The 16,168-nt window shown below is 41.2% G+C and overlaps 1 protein-coding gene across 1 annotated transcript; it reads right to left on the reverse strand.

The window, feature by feature from the left end:
• Window positions 1-5,803: 5,803 nt before the first annotated feature.
• On the reverse strand, window positions 5,804-6,961 carry LOC145391610 (protein FAM200C-like). Its single transcript, XM_080266153.1, has 3 exons — window positions 6,941-6,961; window positions 6,597-6,797; window positions 5,804-6,190 (listed from the first exon to the last, which is right to left on the reverse strand). Exons 1-3 carry the CDS (start codon window positions 6,959-6,961, stop codon window positions 5,804-5,806), a joined length of 609 nt encoding a protein of 202 aa, XP_080122279.1.
• Window positions 6,962-16,168: the final 9,207 nt, after the last annotated feature.

A 16,168-nucleotide genomic window follows, 5' to 3' on the forward strand; every position in this document is an offset into this window, starting at 1 on the left:
CAGCTGCCTCCTTTCCCTCTGAGTGCAGCAAGGAGACAGACAGAAGGCGAAAAGATACGCAGGGAGTGGGACAAATTCAACTGTGGTGTACCTACAATCTCCATTAAATTGTAAAGGCATCATGGAGGAGTTTCTCAACCTGAGTTTCTGAGTTCATGTGCTGTCACTCAACTCCTGCCCCTTCCCCCCCCCCCACACACACACATGTCTCAGGACTGTTATATTATTGGTGACAGTGACCAAGAACCCACACTCTTCCTGCGATCTGACAGGTTTATTAAATCTTCACTAATGAGCAGGTAGCTATAATTTATAAGAGTCATGTGGACTCTCAGCTTGAATTTTGCTCACCCTTGTGGAATGGATGTGGAGAGGTTGCACGAAAACAACTAGACAAAATTCAGAATAAAGTTGTTGGAATTATTAATAACCCTGCAATTATAAATAAAATACCTCCCCCACAAGTAAGAAGGAATGTTGCCTCCCTTGCATTATTTTACTGATACTTTTATGGGAAATGCTCAGACGAAGTTGTGTCCATGGTGCCACCTCTCCATGCCTTTCCTCGTGCTACAAGGGCATCTGGTAGCGCTCATGACTGAATTGTCACACAGCCATATTGGAGAACTTCTGCCTATCAGAATTCTTCTATTCCCCGAACTGTATCTCTCTGGAACTCGCTTCCCCAGTTGTTTCCCCCAAAACTTCAATCTACAGCTGTTCAAGTCCAGGTGGTGGCTCAGTCGGTAGAGAGGTGGCCTGAAGTCCTAACGGACCCAGGTTCAAATCCCCGCTGGAGCAGGGAACGGTTTAAGGATTTGAATTTCATTAAATGAGGCTTTACTGATCTACCAGAAGACTCGCCGACATGTCGTAAAAATATCCCCGCTAATACCAATACACCAGTCCTGTATGAGATAGCCCTCGCATGTATTCAATATAGACGGTGGGTGTTAGCGCCGAAGTGGTGACATGCAGAGGTGTATGGTATGTAGGAGGACTGCTGGGCCTTGATAGCAGGCTGTGAAGCCTATGCCCAGAGTCGGACACATTAAAAAAAAAAAAAAAAAAAAAACTTACAGATACTGTTTTTTATGAATGGAGGACTCCAGTAACTTGGTATAGGGATTATTTATTTTTTCATTTGTTTTTCCTTCCTCTGTTCTGTCAATAAAAGGAAAAAAAAATCTACAACTCCAAGTTTATTGAAGTTACCCTGCCAGCCTGTCTCACCCAAAGTGGCCTTTGCTTATGATGTGTGAAGTGACATAGGTGTGATGTCGATCTTGCTTGCTACATTGCTTCCCTTCAGTAACCCAGCCTGCCACATCATCCTGCCTGGCGGTTCGCCAGCTGCCTCACCTCGCCTCCAGCCCTAGTGTCGTGCTCCCGCCTGCTCACCGCGAGGACCGGTGGTGATTCATCCCCAGCCACGTATGAATGAGAGAGCGTGTGAATCTGTTACCAGTCCAGCGCATCTTCACCTTGAGGACGTTCCTAATCCAGCCACCTGTTGTATCATCTTTGACTGCACAATTTTTACCTGCAGCAATAGCCAGCAGGTCAATGATTGGCCAACGTTCTTCTTCTTTTTCTTCTTCGACTATTGGCGGTTTTGTTAAAAGGAGGCCTTTGGAGGCATAAAAGTGGTACCACATAAAGTAATCTGACATGGAGAATCCAATTTAGCCATCAGCTGACACCTGTGGTGGCGCCGTCTGACGACAACTTTAGCAGAAGTGCTCAATTTAAGCCTATTGAGACAAAAAAGCCTTGCCCAAGGTGCCAGAGCGATTCTACTCTTGTTACTATCAGATATGCGTGTGGACGTATCTACTCTCCCCTATATTCCCTGCATTTCAGTTATCATCATATGGTAATGCACATTCTGCTGTAACATTAATGGGCGAGTGAGAAACATTCAGTGCAAAAGTTTCTGCTGTTCACCCTCAGAGTATTTTATTTCCGGACTAATAAATCTTGTAGAATCTTTTAAAGGTGAGTTAAAGCAGTTCAGCAACTTGTCCCACTGTCTCTTGTGCTTTTAGGTAAGATTTTGTGCAGAATGTGGATGGCCTTGTTAACACTTACGGTGATTGGTTCATCTCTGGGTGATGAGGATAGCGATGGGGTCCTCCACCCAGTGGCATTGGTAAAGACCCAGGGGGAAGTAATGTTATAGGAGGACGTCATCTTCTTCATCTACCTCCGATATGATCTGCAGAGCTTGATGACATTCACCCAGCAACTTCCATCTTCCAAAATTTGTTTGTTAACTGTCCATCACTTGATTCCTACTCACTTCCTTGGTCAACAATCATGTCAACGAATTTTTCTTGATACCAATGTATGAGCCACTTTAGTGGATACTTGTCTGAACTGAAAAGTTCAAGTTATTTGGTACCGTAATCTCTCAATTGTCTGGCGAAATTCAGCCAACTCCCATGCCGGATAATATAGAATGCTGGATATTGCATAGTACCCACAATCAGCTATCCTTTCAAAACTAAGCCGGATAATGAGTTACTGTCTCGATCCTGTATCATAAAAGCTTTCCTACAATATTACCCTTAGTAAAAGATGAAACTTAAGCATATAATACATTACATTATTAATACAGTTCATATAGGACAATAATTCAGTACAAAAAATAATCATAATCATACTGTACTCATCTAGTGTTGGGAGGGTAGATAATTATGCACGGATACATCCACACTTTACAGTAGTCAGAGCACTGAGGGGCCACAAAGTTAGTCACAACACTAGAGCAACGAGAGAGGCATGGGAGGCCAAAGACTAAGTGAGAGCATTAGGGTTTAACCACTGCTTAGGCCACAAAAGCAGTGTGCACAGATACATCCTCACTGTATGGCATCCACGGGAAAGACTGAGAGAGTAATGGTAGGAGTGGGTGGGCCACTCCCGCAATGCTTTGTGCATGTCTGTGCAGTGCAGGGTCTGCTCATGTGCTGACTGGATCCCATGTCTGGGCCGATCGCTGTCCGCATTTGAGCAAGATATTGCAAAATTTTGCCGGATGTTCCTTTAACCCGTGGATTGCGAGCCACAGCTCAGGCTGGGTAGTGTTGTGTTGCGAGCCACAGCTCGGGCTGGGTAGCGTCGTGTTGTGAGCCACAGCTCAGGCTGTGCTGGCCGTGCATCACAGCTAACTACTCCTCCCCTACTCAAACTTATGCATGATACTACACAAAGACGGAGAGAGAGAGAGAGAGAGAGAGAGAGAGAGAGAGAGAGAGATTTCTTTTCACTAGATGATGGCCTGGATATTTATCTTCAAGTTTATGATAAACAAAATCAATTTTTGTTGTTGTTTTAATCATTCTTTCACCAATCCCCCATGTAAATTTACACATGGCCCTACACAAAGATAGAGAGAGAGAGAGAGAGAGAGATTTTTTTTTCCACCAGATGATGCCCTGGATGTTTATCTTCAAGTTTATAATAAACAAAAACTAAAAAAAAAACATTATTTTTTTATTTTTGCGCACCATGGGGTGGGATAAAAAAAAAAGGTAATTGCGCAATCTACGGGTTAACAAAACTGTGCATAAAGTGTCAGATATTGCGTTAAGCCAGATATTGCGACAACAGATTATTGGGGATTTACTGTATTTCAAATGCTTCACTGCCACATAGTTCACCTGTTGGAAGATCATGTTCACATGTGAGATGAGGTCTCTTTAATCTTGGTGGTAAGGTTCTTGGTGGTGTTTTCAGCTTAGCAACATTCAGTGATTTGTCAGCATATCATGAATAACTGGAAAAATTTGTTTCAGAATTATAGGCACAGTATAGGCTGCTGAGTGTTCATCGTATTTTGCTAGGTAATATTGAACAAGTTTTCAGATGTCTAAGTGAAGCTCAATGATAAAGTTGTCAAGGAAATCTTGTATATCATCTGCCATTTTGACTCATTGTCTCTATCTCTCCTCTCATTAATATGGCAAGTTGAGGATTTTGTTAAACATATTAGTAGATGCTGTAAGTGGTCATTTTACCCTAGACCTTGTTCCAATGTCAGAATATCTCTGTTTAGTCTTGGAATGGACTCACACAAATTTCAGTCTTGATCCTATTTTCCCTTCCTGAAGCTGCAAATTGTACTATACCATACTAGAAGCTACCTTCCTTTCCACAACCATCATGGTACAGATTGCCGTTCGTTCTTCAGTCACCTCTGATCTCTTCCAAAAATTTCCTTTGCTTTGTCTTCCAGTGGCTAAAAATTTCCTTTTCTCTGCCTTCCAGTGGTAAAAAAATTCTCATTTCTCTGCCTTCCAGTGGTTAAAAATTCCCTTTCCTTTGTCTTCCAGTGGTTAAAAATTCCCTTTCCTCTGCCTTCCAGTGGTTAAAAATTCCCTTTCCTCTGCCTTCCAGTGGTTAAGAAATTCCCTTTCCTCTGCCTTTCAGTGGTTAAAAATTCCCTTTCCTTTGTCTTCCAGTGGTTAAAAATTCCCTTTCCTCTGCCTTCCAGTGGTTAAAAATTCCCTTTCCTCTGCCTTCCAGTGGTTAAGAAATTCCCTTTCCTCTGCTTGCCAGCGGTTAAGATTTCTCCTTCCTCTGCCTTCCAGTGGTTAAAAATTCCCTTTCTTCTGTCTTCCAGTGGTTAAAAATTCCCTTTCTTCTGTCTTCCAGTGGTTAAAAATTCCCTTTCTTCTGTCTTCCAGTGGTTAAAAATTCCCTTTCCTCTGCCTTCCAGTGGTTAAAAATTCCCTTTCCTCTGCCTTCCAGTGGTTCTCTTTACATTGCATCTGTGTACTCTGAATTCTTTCTTCCGTCTCACGATCATAATTTATATGCGATGCCTGTGTTCATCTGATGTCTTACATTCGTATTCGTTAGTTGCACAGTCCCTTCGTCTTTGCCCTGCATTTCTTCGTAGTATCTTCCCTATCACAGTTGATCTCTCTGAGAATGCTCTAGTCTAGTGGTTCCTAATATTTTTTGGCTCGTTACCCGATTAAACATGGCACATCGAGCCTGTTACCCCCATTCACAAAACGGTGTAAATACTCATATCCATAGCTTAAATTGGGAGCCTATTTTTTTTTTTAACTTTTTGCCTTTAAACATTATATATATTTATCATCCAGAACACAATCACAGTCAGTCGGTAGGATGGGGGGAGTTGCATCTTAGCAACTAGTTGGGGAATTCTTGGCTTCGTGGTTGAGAGTGCTAGCCTGGCATCGTTTCTCACATCCAGGCGAGTCCTTTTATTTGTTTCATCCCCATTACAGATGAGAACTTCTCACAGAGGTATGTCATTGAGAAGAATATCAACAACTTGAGTGCTTTCTTGGGCAGATTTGGAGAGTCAGGTAATCGTGAAATCCAAAAAGACTCTGAATCTTGGTTTTCGAATTCTATTTTCAAGGTTTCTTTGGCTCGTATGGTGATCCACTCCCACTTGGCAAGGAAATAATCATCATGAATGGCCTTATCAGGTACAGTGAAAGGGTGAATGATCCACTGAAGACTAGCGGTGTCTCGGTCACTCTCAGGAAACTAGTGATTCAGGTTTATCTCCAGTCCCTTCAAAAAGTCACTGATCTCCCCTTTGCTGGTCTAGAGAAGAACTCCATCGTGAGTATTCTTAAAAAACTGATCTAAGGTCAGGAACTGAGCAATCACTCCTATCTCCACGTGCTGCAAGCAGAGTCTCAGTTTAGTCAGATATGTAGTCACAGCATGATGAGCATTGATTACCATCGTATTTCGGCCCTGGCGTTGCAGATTCCAACTTTAGATTTGCAAATATATCAGTCAAGTAACACAGTCAGGTAAGCCACTCCTTATCAGCAAAAGTGGCAGCAAAAAGATGTTCTTTTTGTTCTAGAGTTTCCTTAATAGCATTTTGAAGCTTGACTAAACGTACAACGTTGCCTCGTGACAACCAGTGAACATCAACGTGGTAGAGCAGAACCTGATACTGCTCTCCTATTTTCTTGCACAGCTCCTTGAACATGCGGCAGTTCACCTCCCTTGACTTCATGAAATTGATGACATTCAACACGTCATCAAACACTAACTTCAGACTAGCAGACAGGCTTTTCCATTCAAGCAAGTACCAATGAATGATACTATGATCCACGGCGATTTCTGGACTCACAGCTTGTATGAGGCACGGTAATCTGCGGTGACCACCCAACACTGTTGGCGCCCTGTCGAGAGTCCGGGAATGGAATATATCTATCTATCTATCTATCTATCTATCTATTATCTATCTATCTATCTATATCTATCTATCTAGGTATCTATCTATATCTGTCTATCTATATCTATCTATCTATCTACCTATCTATCTATATTCTATCTATCTACCTATCTATCTATCTATATCTATTTATCTATCTATCTATGTATCTATCTATCTATGTATCTATCTATATATATAGGGTAATTCTTTCATACTCATCCTCTGCATTATGTGGTTTTAGTTTTGGTACGAATGGTAAAATGCTTCTTATTTGAATCATATAAAAATACTAGCTACAGCTACATATTTGTAGTTAATACAACTGAGTATATGTAGTTCGTTGTGCATATACTACTTTAAGTTACTTGTATATATCCCTCCCTATCCATTGGACACAGTTCCAATCCAGTCCATTCTTGACAATGAATCTGTTGATGTTATTGAAGACATCCTCTCCCTTCGTGGTCACAAGCAGATTCTCACACAAAAGGAGCTCTTCTTTGATCTGGATCTGGTGGATGTTATGGGCAAACCCAAGAACAGCACAAATGGTGACATCGCATGATTCATCAAACTGCAGTGATAATTTGCCATATGACCTTTATCTCCGTTATGCACATCTGATGCCATGTTGTTGACTCGTCAACAGACCGTGTTGTTTGAAATGGATATGGCACTCAGCTTCTTTGCCTGGTCCTTCCCACAGATCTTACTTACCATCTCATGTGTACAAGGCATGATCAGATTCTCTGGGAAGATGTGGCATTTCTGCTACTGGACAACTTTTTATGAAGCTAAATAGGATACTCTAACTGTAGCCTGAAGCTTTTGGGCTTCGATCTCAAAGAACCAAACTGGATCCCTGTTAGTGCTACTGTCATGTAGTGACATGAGAGGTAAAGAATAGTACGGGACTATTTTTATTTGTCTTGGAAATATTAACAAGTCTCTCACACGGACGAGTATAAGTCCCGGGTAGCTACCTCCCTGTCTCGCTATCTGTCTCTCTCTCTCAAATTGCCAAGCCCTTCTCCCGTCACCTGTCTCCTCTGAGGCCTGTCTACTTCTCTCTTGCCTCTTCTGTGGCTAATCTCCATCTGAGCTCTCTTTCCTAAATTCTGGTGTAGCAGGGGTGTGTCACGTGTGTTCCTCGTGGATGGAAAGTTCCCGCAGCCTGTGTGTGAGCATGTGTGTATGTGTGTATATGGCCACTAGACGCTGTCGTGTGCCTATCAAGCATTCCTCGCGTCAGAGTGTGTAATCATGTTTAGCACTGCTCGATTCTCGCAGACACAACACCTCTCATCATCTGACTCCCTGCTTCTATCTATCTATTTATCTATCTATCTATTATGATTTGTAAATATAATATATAGTCCTACACTACAACCTGGCTCTGGAAAAAGACCTCATCTTTGCTTTGTAGAGTTGGATGGCACTTTTGGAAGGGAACTGAGAGCTTTGATGGCTTGAGGCTCTCATTCGTCAATGCTTTGTAACATACCACACATTCATGCTGGTCTTCTCCAGAATGTAAATTTACAAAGCCATGGTGAAGAAAGGCATCAGAATAGGTGCGCTTTTTGGATTTCTTATGGTTCAATCTGGAAAGAAAGAAAAGGGAGTCCATAAAAAATTCCCAGTTTGGAGAAATTATTTGTATTTAGAGATACCCCGGATTTTTTTATTAGAGATTTTTATTCGCTTGCTTGAACACTATATTTAGTAACAGTCTGGACCCCCGACATATGTACCCGAGTGAAAGATTTGTCACATCAGCAAGAAATGAGGACAGGGGTTGGCAAGAAAATTCTGTAATACAGTAGCGAACTTTTTTGGATATCTCAGCCAACTTTGAAGTTACAAGAAAGATAGACACCAATTTGGAAATCGCATAAAAAATCCTCAATTATTTTCATTTCATGGACAACCCGTAATTCCCAACAGTTTTTCCGTAAATCGAGGAAGCAATTTTTTATAAGGCCGATTCGCGTAATAGCTGGCTGCGCAGAAAGTGGAAGAAGTAACAATCTATGGTTGCATGAGTAGTTCAGCAGTATTTTCTGATGATTGCTGCCCAGCAAACATTGAAATGACAGGCCAGCACTGGCATATATCGGGACTAAGGGAAAACGGCAACCATGCACTGGACTAGTTCCTGGCCATAATATTCTGTTTATATCGGGCCGATTGATGTAAAACTTGTGATGGTCCGTTATATAATTAAAACTTGTTTTTCGACACTGGGCTGAAAAGGCTACCATACATCGGACCGATTCTTGGCAGTAATGGTTTTATATATATATATATATATATATATATATATATATATATATATATATATATATATATATATATATATATATATATATATATATATATATATATATATATATATATATATATATATATATATATATATATATATATAATGGGCCTATTGATGTAAAACATATATTGAACGCATATATAAATATAACTTTTTTTTTTTCTCTCGAAAACTAGGTCAAGAATGGTAATAAAATGTTGGTACAATCTATGTATTGCTGATCATGCCAATCAAGCAGCTAACAACTGAGTGATATAATTATATATCATCCATCATAGATCATTTTCATATATTGGAGAATTGAAATATATTCTATATAACATAGAAATTTCGACAGAGATGGGAGTTTTCCACAGACAACTGCCTTGTAATGAAACAAAAGACTTATTGTTGGTAATGTTTTTGTGGAACTGAACTTGTTTTCGGCTTACTAGATCATAATTGATAATATTAATATTAAAGGGGCATTGGTACACACACAAAATATATACAACTGGGTCTATAAAATGGTCAGAATTGCACAATTGGGTGTGGAGGTCGTCCGTGGCTCAGTGGTCAGATGCACATATCTGGTGTGTTGGAGGCACGGGTTCGAGCCCCACACCAAGCAGTTAATTTTATTTGTTTCATTTCAGACAATCCATCACTTGGCAGTAATTCAGGATATAAGGAGATACTGAGCTGGCAACGTATTGTGTATTCATAGATGCATGTAACTTGGTTAAGAGACTCCAGTCACTAAATCAGCTGTTAGATGTGTGGACCGTACGGTAGGCGTTCAGAGGACGAAGGTTTGAATCCTGATTGTTTTTTTTGTTTTTTTTAAGAAACATTTTAAGGCTAAAAGTTTACAGTGCTATTCCCTCAAGGGAAGAAAAAGTCAATTACAAGATCTGTTAATTTCGAGCTATCCAAACACATTTACTTGTAAATTGGCCCAATTACTTACACCCGATTAAGGCACAATTAAAGCTTTCATCATTGGCCCATTACGAATCATGTATTGTACCAATACATCCCGGGATGCAAACGGGTAACTGATGTAAATCGGACCAATATAGGAAGCCAGAGTTTACATCATTGGTCCAACATATTAAAGGTCGGAGTGCCAGCATTGGGGCAATACTGGCCCATACATTTTATGTTTGTTGGATGAGAGCAACCAGATTTTGCCTATTCAAAACAAATAATACCTTTTTTTTTTTTTTTTTTTTTTTTTTTGAATCCGAGTCAGACTAATACAATACCCTGATCGAAGAAAAGAAACTCTGAATTTCGGATTCGAATTGGAGCGCACGGAGAGATTTGGTGAAAGTAATTTTTGTGAGTGAGCCAAAAGCAAAGTCATTATTAACCTGCTATGTCCCAAGCACTAGACATAAAATTAATACAAGAGGAGTATTAGTTTTAGGAAGTGTAAGGGAATATTTTTGGTGTAATCTAATAAGTTCTTTTTAGTATTTTCAGGTCAGGAAAATAGAGGAAAATAATAAGTCACATGAGACAATATTCAACACTGCCTGACTTGCTCGCTCGCTCGCTCGAACATGTTCCACACTTTCAGTGTGGATGCCTATTACGTGTTATATATTTTTCATGTTGTCTGTGATGTAAATGTACTGGAAAGTATTTTTCTCTCACCTTTATCATGTTGCTTAATTCTTAACTGGCCACCTGCTGCAGACAACTCTACCAAAACGTGGTTGGTGACATCAGTGCGGCGTGATGTGTAAAAAATTGAACAATTTTGGGAAGGGAACGAAGGTCTGAGAGTTCTTGACACTGACCTGCTGTATCCTTCAAACCACTCATGGCACTCATGCAGTCAGTGCATCTCTTTAATCAGTCAGGAGTGGCCGTTTGTCTTTTGCTCTCCTTTAGTGTTAGTGTACGTATGATTAACCCCTAAAGTCTTTTGTCTGACGATCGTTGGTTTCTGAACTAGGTTCATGAAGTCCTATGTCCGATGATCGTAGAAAGGTTACAAAGCGTCAATCTTGCCTCTTTTATAACGTAAATGGTATCTAGCCAATGGAAATTAAGAGATTGGTGGTGGAAGGCATGATCCAGCCTCCTCCCTGGGTGTGGGGAGGGACTCCATCCCAAGCCATCTCTCCACCTCCCTCTGCCCCATTGGATCCTGCCCTCTGTGCCCCCTCCCACCCTATGGACTGTAGCCTACTGGTTGTGTGTGTGTCGGTTCACTTCCGCCTGAGACCCCCAACACCCCTTCCACCTCCCTATCCCCCCTTTGTTCAGAGTGACAAGTCATTTTCATTTTTTTGGCCTTTTTTTTTATGTACGTCCCGTTCCATGGGGGAAGCAGCCTAGGTATATAGATAGACGTTCCTTGACTTGTTTCATGTCTGGCTACATAATTTATATTGCTTGTAGTTATTTCTGTAAGGTTATATGTTGAAAAATATGTATTTTCTATTTATGCTCAGATGCGAGGTGTAACTTTTTTTTTTATCTTTGATGGTCAAATGTGTGGTAACCATTTGGCTTATGGGACTAAATTTTACATTTTCAAAGGTGTAAATAAAAGCTCTTGATATTATTATATCCTTTGACCGTATTGCACCAGTGGTGTGTATACTTGCATTAACACCTCATCTTCATTTCGTGAAATGTAAGTACATCATCATCATCATCATCATCATCCGGACCTCCTTTCCCACCCTAGAGCAGGGTGAGGAGTAGCAACATCCAGACAGCCCAGATTTGCCCAATCCAATGGGCCACTCTTCCATTCACTCACCATTCAAGCCCCTGGAATCCTCACTCTATCTGATACGCCAAAAACATTCATCACATTCTGTAGCTTCTCATAAACGTATCTAACAGAGTCAGTCCGGACTCTGTCATGTTAAAATGAGGTGCCAAATCCCTGATCATGCGCTTCTCCCCACAATATTCATCCACCCAGCTCGATCTCTTGTCAGTCCCCTAGCCTCATCGACTTCCAAACCTCTCTTCTCACACACTCATCCACCATATCCCTCCACCTCCTCCCTCCTTCTAATTCGCTCAGATATACCCTTTTCACCGCTCTATTGTTATCCATTTTTTTCCACATGACCATACCATCTCAGTACACGCTCTTCGATTCTGATGTCTACAGACCTCCTCACTCTACATCTTTCACAGTTCACATTATTTCGTATCCTATCCACTCTCTGCACTCCACAGTCATTCCTCAGCAGTCCCATCTCCACTGCTCTCACTCTTGACTTTTTATTTTCATGCCGCACCATAGTCTCACATCCATATGTTAAAGGTGGCACTAACACTCCTCCATGTAAGCCTCGTGCAGCTGCAACACTCAAGCCTCTGTTTCTATCAAGGCCTTCATTGCACCAGCTACACTCCTTCCTTGTTTCTCTCTACTCTCAATTTCTTTTGCACATCTTCGTCTCTTTCCAATCGCAGTACACAGGTATTTGAGCTCTCTTACCAATTCCAGCCTCTCACCATTCACTGTAACATTACACTGGGAGTCATCTCTTCTCTCAGTAAAACCATCACTTTACTCTTTTCTACATTTACTCTCAAGGCACGATGCTCACAGACATCAGCAAAACTCTGCACTAGTCTGCCAAGTTATTGTTCGGTATTTACATGTAGTACTGCATCATCAGCATACAACAAATTTGTGATATTTCATCCATCACCATTCATTACCAACGCCATCCCCCTCTCCAAAACTCGTGTTTTTACTTCTCTCATCACCCCATCCATATACTGTATATATATGGAACAACCATGGGGACATCACACAACCTTGTCTCACTCCCACACTGGTCGTGAACCATTCACTTAGATCCCCATTTACCCTAGCACATGCTTCACTACAATCATAAAAACTCTTGACAGCACCTAGCAGCTTACCATCTACACCGTACATCCGCAAAACCTTCCACAATCCTTCTCTGTCTACTTTGTCGTATGCTTTTTCCAGATCCATGAATGCCATAAACACATTATAGTCCTCCTCACAAGCCTTCTTCATTATCTGTCTCACTGCAAATATTTGATCCACACATCCTCTGCCACTCCTAAAGCCACCCTGTTTATCACTCATTAGGATTTCTGATATCTCTCTTACTTTCTCTATAATAATTCTTCCAAATACCTTCCCCACCGCATCCAATAACCTTATTCCACGATAATTCCTGCACTCGCTTCGGCCACCTTTATTTTTGTACAGGGGTACAGTCACAGCCTTTTTCCACTCTGCTGGCACACTTTCACTCATCCATACCTTCTTACATATCTCCAACAAGCACTTCATTCCGTTCTCTCCACTACACTTAATCATCTCTGGATACACCTTATCAACTCCAGCTGCTTTCCCATTTTTCAGCCGCTTCACAGCGCTTTTCACATGTGCGAGCATCACGTTTCCTGGCACTGCATTCCTTCTCTGCACACCCCCAAAACCAATCACGTATACAGTGGCTCTGCTCTTTCTATTCCCATTCATCATGCTTTCAAAATATTCTTTGCATCTGGTCCTTACTTCATCGTCATGGGTTTCTGGTCCTTATTTCATCGTCATGGGTTTCTGGTCCTTACTTCATCCCCATGGGTTAATAATCTCCCACCTACATTCTTCACACTTTCCCATTTCTTTCCGCTGTCACTTCTACATTTCCGCACCTCTTTCCAGAATAACTTCCTATATTCAGAGTAGTTTTCATTCATTTTTCTTCCTAGATCTTCATTTACCTCCTTTTTCCTCTTCAATAGTCTCTTTACATGCATCTTGCTCTCAGTATATTCAGTTCATATTTCAATTGAACCTCTGTCCTGTAACCACTTTAGCCACTTCCTCCTCCTTTCCTCCACTGCTCTCTTAACCTCTTCATCCCACCATGCTGTACCTTTTTTTTTTTTTTTTTGTTACTCTTACCACACCATTCACCGCTTCAACATTCCTAACGCAGCAATCCTTTTACGCATTCTGCAGCTGTCCAGACCCAATTAATTCGAATTCACTCATTCGAACTCCTCCCCTACTTTGGTCCTGTATTCATCTGCCATTTCTTTCGACTTTCAGTCTTTCTTCCTGATTGCTTCTCTCTCTCCTGGTCCACCTCACTCCTCTCAGCTTGATCTTGCATACCAAAGTCATATGATCTCACAGACCTCCACATCGTCCTCTTACGGCCTTGATATCAGCAACAATTCCCAGCATCGACTTCTCTATGAGCACGTAATTAATCAGGCTTCTCTCAACACGATCCCCGTTCCCTCTATACCATGTATATTTATGTGCATCTTTGTGTTTGAAATACGAGTTACAAGTGCACAACCTCCTTTCCTGACGCATATCCTTCAGTCGCATCCCATTATCATTTTCTCCTGGTACTCCATTACTATCCATTATGTTATCCTCAGGACCAGTGCCTACTCTTCCATTCATATCGCCCATTATGATCACTTTATAGCTCCTGGGCATTTCTCCCACTGCATAATCCAGCTCACCCTAAAACTTGTAAGTACAATTATACTGTATTGAATTATGTGTTTTTTGTTTTTATTGATATTTTGCAGTACTACTTATTAAGGTTTCTTGTGAAGTAACTACTTAGAGGACAAAACTGCATCTGATACTGGGTTCCAGACTCCTTCTGCGGTGCTGAGCAACTTTCACGCAGCAGGTAAATATATTAGTTTTCAGATGGTTAATAAGTCACCAGAGGGGGGCAACTGAGAACACCAGGTGGTACAATTGAGAACATCCATTATATGTGCTATGTGATTAGGACATCATCTATCACTTCAAGTTCTGGAAGAAAGTGGATCATTAGGCACTTGAGCCACAGGCACAAGAGTGAATCGACCACCCCGGTTTCCTGACTCATCTTCTTCAGATGAGAGTGACACTGAACAGAGAGTCACTTCTGATCGAAACCCAGTGTTGTCTGAGCCAGTATCCATGGAGGATGAAGCCAGTTCTACAAAGGGTCTATAGCCTTGCTAAGTTTGCACCATTGAAGCAGGCACCGGTACATTATGTTGGTAGAGTCTTGTCAAAAGAGGGTACCAAGTGGAAGGTATCCTATTAGGCTGCAGGAAGGCTGATGTTCCATATGACCAAGACTTTACTAGAGCAGTAGCACTTAAAGAACCTAATTCAGATTTGTTGGCCGTCAGTGAAGAGGACATTGTGATGCAGCTGAGGCCGAAGAGAAGTGCAAAACAGTCCTTCTGTTCAGCAATGTCTTTGCAGGAAAGCTCATCCGGTAGGGCATTATTGTAACCAGAAGGAGTATGCTTCACGGCTGCTTTTTGTTCAATGACATCTTTGAGAGGAAACTCATTCAGTAGGATACCATTATACTCGTATGCATTTACAGCATCAAGTTACATGTTTTCAATTGCCCCATTATCACTGTTCTCAAATGCACCAAGGTACTGTAGATGTCAGTGAACACGTCTTTTTAAATGTCAAAATTTATTTTCTGCATGCAATACGATAAATTTGAATGGGTAGATAAGTACACAAATAACTAGCATATAATGCCTTCTCAAATATACTCGTAAATTCGTGCAGATAAATGTTTGTCATTTACCTTGGCATATCAAAAATTGCCTATTTTTGTTCTCAATTGCCCCATTGTACGGTACCTTCCCAAAGATGGAGGATTTTTTTTTTTTTTTCATTATTTCGCTCGCTATTATTCTCGCCTAACTTTTGATTATACTTGCTCAGTGGGTCAGGTGGATCCTTCCCAGGTTACAGGAGGTATACCACCAGTCAGTCTGCCTCTGGCCTTCATAGAATGGGGATAGTTACCTATTTCTCTCAAAAAATTTCCCTTCCACCATAGCGCAGCTGAGCAGGAAGCAAATCCAGTCACCTGAGTGGCGTAACATATCGCCTGAAGACAAGTCTGAAAGCACTGCCAAAGGAGAGAAAGCTGGAGTGAGGAGAAAAGTGCTAAGCTTAGATTGCATGACCCTGCCTCTCCGTACCCTGCCTTGCATTTCCCGACCCTAACCTGCCTTCTTCTGCTATGCCTCGTCATTTCCTACCACATCCACTCTACCCTTACCCTACCCTGCATTTCCCTATTCTACCCAACCTTTCCCTACCTGACCCTCCTCTGCATCTCGCTAATATACCCTGCCTTTCCCTATCATACTTTATCTTTCCTTACCCTAACATTCCCTTTCCTGCTATCCCTTGAATTTCCCCACCCTACTCTGCCTTTCCTCACCCAAAGGACACGCAAACGTTGTAGGCCATTACGTAAATATGTGCAAAGACCCTGTTGGAGACAATGGAGAGTAACATAGCAGTACGCTACACACTAGCGAAAGTGAAAGCGATGCTCGCTACGGAGCTATTCTGGTTTGCTATAGGTATATGACCAAAGAGACGTACTGATAAAAAAAGAAAATGAGCTACATTCATAACAGTTAGTAGGAATACAAATTAATAAATGACTGTTTTAGTGCTGACAGGTGTTACATTCTTTACCTCATATTTATGCTACTGTATTTCAGCCTACGTTATAAGTGACATTGTAGTACAAAGTGATAATAATAACTGATGTATTGGTGAGAAAATAAAAAAAAAATGAGGAAAATGAGGTTGTGTCATC

Source organism: Coenobita brevimanus, chromosome 19 (genome assembly GCF_032717465.1).
Source record: "Coenobita brevimanus isolate Jiangsu-jjx chromosome 19, ASM3271746v2, whole genome shotgun sequence".
Taxonomy (NCBI): Eukaryota; Metazoa; Arthropoda; class Malacostraca; order Decapoda; family Coenobitidae; genus Coenobita; species Coenobita brevimanus.